The sequence below is a fragment of the Mus caroli genome, chromosome 13 (genome assembly GCF_900094665.2).
Source record: "Mus caroli chromosome 13, CAROLI_EIJ_v1.1, whole genome shotgun sequence".
In the NCBI taxonomy this organism is placed as follows: domain Eukaryota; kingdom Metazoa; phylum Chordata; class Mammalia; order Rodentia; family Muridae; genus Mus; species Mus caroli.
The window spans coordinates 87,453,499-87,460,873 of NC_034582.1; the positions used below are offsets into that span (position 1 = coordinate 87,453,499).

At 44.4% G+C, this 7,375-nt stretch overlaps 1 protein-coding gene across 1 annotated transcript in view; it reads left to right on the top strand.

The window, feature by feature from the left end:
* The first annotated feature begins 207 nt into the window (after nt 1–207).
* Nucleotides 208–7,375, top strand: part of Arsb (arylsulfatase B) — a 165,011-nt gene continuing 157,843 nt past the window's right edge. The window contains exon 1 of the mRNA XM_021180617.2: nt 208–657. Coding sequence (XP_021036276.1) covers nt 268–657 — 390 coding nt within the window. The 5' untranslated portion in view covers nt 208–267. The remainder of the gene's footprint in view (nt 658–7,375) is intronic.

Here is a 7,375-nt window from a genome sequence, read left to right on the forward strand (position 1 = left end):
TTACATGGTTTCTTCTGGGGATAAAAGGAGCGCTAACTATAGTGCTTAGCTGTCAAGTTTGCGGCTAGATTTAATCAGATAAAGGTTGTGAAATAGCTTTGGAACTTGTGGCTCTCGAGTTCATGACTAAAATAAAGAACGGGCCTCTGGACCTTGGAAGGACCGGCTGAGTTCGCCCGCGCGCTCTGTGCGGCTCCTCCCCCGGCCCCCGCGGGAGGCGGAGGCCGTGGACGCCGGCCCTCCCCAGCCCGCGGCCCGCCCAGGTGGATGAAATCTTGCTGGGGAGCCCGGCCGCTCAGTTCCCGATTCTGTCGGGGGTGCCGGCAGCTCGGGCTCCGCAGGCTGCTAAGGATGGGCAAGCTTAGCCCGTGCACCGGCAGGAGCCGGCCTGGAGGTCCCGGGCCGCAGCTGCCACTCTTGCTGCTGTTGCAGCTGCTGCTGCTGTCGCCGGCCCCGGCCTCCGGAGCCACCCAGCCTCCCCATGTGGTCTTCGTGCTGGCAGACGACCTGGGCTGGAACGACTTGGGTTTCCACGGCTCGGTCATCCGCACGCCGCACTTGGATGCGCTGGCGGCCGGCGGCGTGGTCCTGGACAACTACTACGTGCAGCCGCTGTGCACGCCCTCGCGGAGCCAGCTGCTCACCGGGCGCTATCAGGTACTAGGCGGCCTCCAGCCCCGCGTGACCCCGCGAGCCCGCCAGCTCAGTCGGACTGCGCTCGACAACCCAGGCTTCCCCAGGCTGCTGCCTAGGGTCACTGCGCATGCCTGACTTCCTCCTGGTGGCCGAAGGCAGGAGTGGCTTTCGTTTTCTCTAGGTCGGAGCAGAGCGGGTTTCTGGGATCTCGAGGTGCTGTGTCTGTGAACCCCCAAAGAGAAGGATAGATGAGGTCCTGAGGAGGAAGGATGGAGAAGAAAAGGGAGGCCCAAGGAGCTCCAGAGGGCCATTAAAGTGAGAGGCTGCACTGGGACGGACCCTGGAGACTGACGTGGTGTGTCATAGATCAGGAGTGATCTACTTGAGCCAGGAGGATAGGAAGCCATGTAGATGGGAGTTTCAGAGATTAATTTAGAAACACTAAAAAGACTTGGGATTGTTGACAAGGGGAGCATCACCCGAAAAGCCTTCAGTGAATGAGCCTAAGGGTGGGGGTGGGGTATGTGAAAGATCTTAAGCTTTCTCTCAGCCCCTGTTGTACCTGGGAGTCAGCTACAGGTGAGATAAGGTGCACCCCAGGCTCCTATATCTTTCCTTTACTAAGTTACCCACTTGCCTATAACTATGCATATGTCAACAACGTGGAAATTCCAGCACCCACGCTCAGATCCTCCGCTGTGCACGACTAACAATGGAAGTCATTTCCAGGTTCTCCGTACCCCTACAATGAAAATAAGGGTGCTGATATTTCTTCTACCTTTGAGGGTCAATCCAGCCCACATGAGTCTCTTCACTGCCCCTTTAGAAAGTATGTCCCCCACAGAGTATGTGTATGTTAAATGACTGGGAACAGTAAGAACGTATTTTGTAGTGTTTTTACTGTATTGAAACGTTTTTAAAAACCACTCAATGAGGTAGTTATCTTGAACGCCCTTTACAGGCGAGGAGATAGCTTGCCTAAATTGGATGTCAGCGGGGGAGTCACACAGCTATAAATTGTAATCCTTAGTTTCCTGCACCTACTCGTCTCAGACCTATGAAATTAGGCTTCCCTCAATCCAAGTTTGATGGGTTTTTAAAATCCTGATGTGATTATGATCAAATTAAATTTAATAATTTTTAGTGATTGCTACTTGGTACTGATATTCTCTGTCTCTGTCCTTTCTTCCTTCTCTTCTCTTTCTTCCTTCCTTTCTCTCTCTCTCTCTCTCTCTCTCTCTCTCTCTCTCTCTCTCTTTCTTTCTTTCTATCTCTACACACACAGTCACAGTCTTCTGGCCTTTCTTCATGCGAAAGATTTAGACAACATGGTGTTAGTATGGCTCTCGATACAAGTCAGCCAAAGATGTCAGATAGCAGATAGCAAGGAAACATGCGTTAGCAGTAAACATGAGTGTGATGCACTCCACTGTGTAACGGGTTATAAGTGTCCTGTTTATTCAGCAAGCATTTTGAGCTTACTGCCCTCCTACATATGTGTCTACAGAACCTCTCAGATCAAAGCTCATGTTCTAAGAAAGGTTCCAGCAGTGATTCAAAGACTAAAGAAAGAAGGTAATATTTTTTTCCGAGGGACTCAGAAATATCTGTAGGCAGAGTTTACTGTGGAGCTAAAGCGTAGTCTGCTCTCCCACCAGCAATGAGGGCGTCCCAGGGAATCCAGCAGGCTGCTATGTTTAATCAGCTAATCCCCAGGCCAGAGCGAGTATCTCCCAGCACACAGTAGGAGTCTCCCAGAACACTGCTCCTCAGAAGTAGGGTAATGTGGTTCTGCATTTGCTCTGAAGATCAAGAACTGAACTCATGTTGCAAAATAATGGAGGGTCTGTTTATTTATGCAACATCCTCCTAACAGACATGGAGAGAAAAACAATTCCTGCACGTCATGCCTCACTTACAGGATTGATTGCTTTAACCCCTAATGTGCTACATCCGCCAAATGCTTGAAAATACCTGAGTATTGGAAGTGAACCTGTGGTTAATAATTAAAGGAAAAAGAGAAGTTGTGTACTTCAAAGCCATCTGAGGCATCTCAGAGGAGCTGACTCAAACGCAATCTGTTGCGGCCGTCACGAGATCCTATTAAAGATTACTCTGGTTAGTGTTATACTTTTACTGGAGTCTAACAACGATCGCTGCTTTCAAATACCACACGTTGGTACATTCTCAGTACCTTTCTCATGTGCTTCAAAAGCTAATTAAAACAGAATGGTTTTTATACTTAAGTAATTTAAAACTGACGGCAGTCTCATGTTTAAAATCATTGTAAGAGCTGAAAGGAAATATTTGGGCTGGGCAGTGGTAGCAGAAGCAGGAGTATCTGTGAGTTCAAGGTCAGCCTGCTCTACCGAGTTCCAAGACAACCAAGGCCACACACAGAGACACCCTGGCTTGAAAAGCCAAATACACCATATACCGTGTCTTCCAAATAATGAATTATTTTCTCACATAGCAACCTCTTTATGTTTCTTGGAGTCATAGTGATTTGGTAGTGGAGATAGTTCTGAAATATCCAAATATTTTTTCTTTGTAATATCAGTGTTGTTCTTTGAAACTGACTTCTAGTGCTTTTTTAAAAAAGAATTATTTATTTTTTGTATATGAGTACACTGTAGCTGTCTTCAAACACTAGAAGAAGGCATTGGACCCAATTACAGATGGTTGTGAGCCACCATGTGGTTGTTGGGATTTGAACTCAGGACCTCCAGAAGAGCAGTCAGTTCTCTTAACCACTGAGCCATCTCTCCAGCCCCTGACTTCTAGTTCTTCTGTCATGATGTTATATTTATACTAAAGAGCAGTGGTTTTACGGTTTTAAAAGCTATGTTATTAGCACTGCTTTATAACTGGGATGTGTGTGTAAGCTGAGGCTGGAAGAAGGTAGATAAGTTGGGAGGAAAGGACTTGGGTGGCAAAACCCTTGCCTTACCAGCATGAGGACTTGACTTCAGATCTCTAGAAACCACAGAAAACATCAGGCTGGTGCCACATGTCTAATCACAGTACTGGCAAAATAGGAGGTGGGTCCTTGAAGGTCATCGGCCAGCTAGACTGCTCTCTCTCTCTCTCTCTATATATATATATATATATATATGGTAGAGTTCAGACCAATGGGAGAGCCTGTCTTAAAACAAACAACTGAAAGGTGCCCGAGGGATGACACCTTAGGTTGTCCTCTGGCCTCCACAATGGGTGCTGTGCATGTACATACCTTCACCCACATTTACACACACAGCCACATTTACCATTCACACAGAAGAAATGTACCCAAGGCCACAGAGCTAAGAAGTGATGGATTGCTTATGAACCAGGCAATGTGCTCAGAATCAGTATTTATAGCAACTATATCTTGTTTCCTCCTTAGAAGTGTTAAAAACAGCAGCAATGCACCTTCATACTTAATAATATCCTTATTATGTTTAACATTTAAGCTACTCTTAAATATCTCTATCTAAAAGTGAATCAAAAATTGCCCGTGATAAGTGCAAAATGGGAAATGAATCTTATTTCTGAATCATACACTACAAGAAAATGAACATTTTGTTAGCTATTTCAAAATTAGTTACTTATAAGAACTAGTCGAGAGTCCTGTCTGTGACCTTGGCAATTGTGACGGTTGGTTCTAATTGTCAACTTGACAGTCTCTTGGGAAGCCAGTCTCAGTGAGAGATGCCTATATTAGGTTGTGGGCAGTTGTCCTGACTGTTCACAGCAGCCACTGCACTGGCCACATTCCCTGAGTCTGGATCCTGGGCTGGGGAGATAGAGAAACTGAGCTGGCTTGGAAGCATGTGTTCATCTCTTTCAAGCGTTCGATTGTGAGTGTGATGTGTGAGTGTGATTGGTTATCTTAAGTGCCTGCCTTGACTTCCCTCTCCAGATGGACTGTAACTTGGAATTTCAACCTAAAATAGCCCTTCTCCTCCAAGTTACGTCTTTAAGTCAGAGCATTTGTCATCACAGCAATAGAATTAAAACTAGGATGTCAGTCACACTAATGTTTAGAGAACCCCTGTCAAAGTAACTTTTATTTGCCCGAGGTAGCTGTTGTCTCCGAAGCTTACTGCCTCAGTGAACCTAGACGCAGTTCTGGAAGCTTCTAGCCTCTGTAAATCCTACCTGGGTCTAGAATGTTTTCAGCCTCTCAGAGTTACTGCTGAAAAAGCAAGCTCACCCTTTCTTCTTCTTTCTAAATCCTGGATGCCCGATTCAACTCGGCTGTTCTGGTTCCAAACTCCTCTTCACACACAACCTGGCCTCTGGCTTCCCTCAGCTTCTCTTGAATTGCTCTGCTTGACCTCAAACTAACCCAGGCAATCTGTTCTAATCTTCTGGCTCCTTCTCATTCTCTGGCTCATTCTGTCTTTACCTGTCTCTAGCTTGTCCTTTCTTCAACTTGTCTCTCTATAACTGTCCCTGTAAAACTGCCTCCTTTTTCTGTGCCACTCTCTCTGTCTCTGTCTCTGTCTCTGTCTCTGTTTCTCTCTCTCTCTCTCTCTCTCTCTCTCTCTCTCTGTTTCTATCTCTGTCTCTGTTTCTCTCTCTCTCTATTTCTATCTCTCTCTGTTTCTTTCTCTCTTAAAGAATTATTTATTTAATGTATGTGAGTTCACTGTAGCTGTGTTTAGACACACCAGAAGAAGGCATCAGATCTCATTACAAATGGTTGTGAGCCACCATGTGGTTGCTGGAATTTGAACTCAGGACCTCTGGAAGAACAGCCAGTACTCTTTACCACTGAGCCATATCCCCATCTCCTGGTTAATGGTAAATACAAAAACTAGACAGAATTCAGTCTCTCACTGAATTCTAGTGTTCTCCCTGTGACCTTTATTATCTTTAAAACCTGTCTATATGCTTTGTTTTTAAGTAAGAAACATATATGGTGTAAAAACCTAAATCTGGTAAGAGGGGTTTTTAGTTTTGTCTGTAGTGTAGTCCCTGATACGTTGTCCCTGTTCCAGTAAAATCTTCCCACCGCACTTCAGGCTAGAAACTCTAATTAAACTCAGTGGGTCTCACACAAAAGGAAGTCATGAGCATAGGAGGGGAACTGGCTGAGAAGGGCTCCAATGGGAGACAGGGTTGGGGAGCGGTGAGGCATTGAAAACAGTTAATATCTGTTATATAAATATATGAAACTGTCAAGTTAAAAAAAATGTAAAACCTTCAAAGCTTATAAAGGGGCTTGCATTGAAACTTTCCCTCTACTCCAACCCCGGTCCCCAGTGTCTTAGACATTTGGTCCCCGTGTTTATAGGGAAGTATGCAGAGAAGTGTTGAGCTGTGAATGACAGGCTCCTCAGAGGTACCTTGTGTCTGTACATGCAAATGCATATGTACATATCCCATTACTTTTATTTGAATGGTAGCATTCTCTTCACATGTTTGTACCTATGTTTAATTTTGCTAAGCACTTGACAGTATCACATATTGTGTATAAATAGAATCCTCATTTATGGCTACACACTACTTTGTTACCTGAGTGTAACATTTTTAACCAGTCACATAATAATAAATATAAACATAATTTCCAGCCTTTTGTTGTGTCAAAGAAGAAGTCAGTATGTTGTACACATGTCCTTTTGTTCATTTGAGACACGAGTGTAAAACAGCTTCTCAAAAGAGTTGGCGGGGGGAGTGGGGGGGTTGGGGGACTTTTGGGGTAGCATTGGAAATGTAAATGAAGAAAATACCTAATTAAAAAAATAATGAAAAAAATCAAATTTGGGGGGGTTTAAATGTAGCTACCATCTGTAATTTTGATAATGATTATAAATTTGAACATTAAAACAAAATCTAAATTATTTGCATTTTTATTATATATTTTCTTTGTTTACATTTCAAATGCTATCCCAAAAGTCCCCTATATTCTCCCCCGACTCTGCTTCCTGGCCCTGGCATTCCCCTGTACTGGGGCATATGATCTTCGTAAGACCAAGGGCCTTTCCTCCCCTTGATGGCCGACTAGACCATCCTCTGCTACATATGCAACTAGAGACACAGCTCTGGGGGGGGGGGCAGGTACTGGTTAGTTCATAATGTTGTTCCTCCTATAGAGTTGCAGACCCCTTTAGCTCCTTGGGTACTTTCTCTAGCTCCTCCATTGGGAGCCCTATGTTGCATCCAATAGATCACTGTGACCATCTACTTCTGTATTTGCCTGGCACTCGCAGAGCCTCACAAGAGACAGCTATCTCAGGGTCCTTTCAGCAAAATCTTGCTGGCATATGCAATAGTGTCTATGTTTGGTGGTTATATATGGAATGGACCCCCGGGTGGGGCAGTCTGTGGATGGTCCTTCCTTCTGTCTCAGCTCCAAACTTTGTCTCTGTAACTCCTTCCATGGGTATTTTGTTCCCCATTCTAAGAAGGAAGTAAGTAACCACACTTTGGTCTTCCTTCTTCTTGAGTTTCATGTGTTTTGCAAATTGTATCTTGGGTATTCTGTTTCTGGGCTAATATTCACTTATCAGTGAGTACATATCATATGTGTTCTTTTGTAATTGAGTTACCTCACTCAGGATGCTATCCTCCAGATCCATCCATTTGCTTAAGAATTTCATAAATTCATTGTTTTTAATAGCAAATAGTACTCCATTGTGTAAATTTATCACATTTTCTGTATCCATTCCTCTGTTGAGGGACATCTGGGTTCTTTCCAGCTTCTGGCTATTATAAATAAAACTGCTATGAACATAGTGGAGCATGTGTCCTT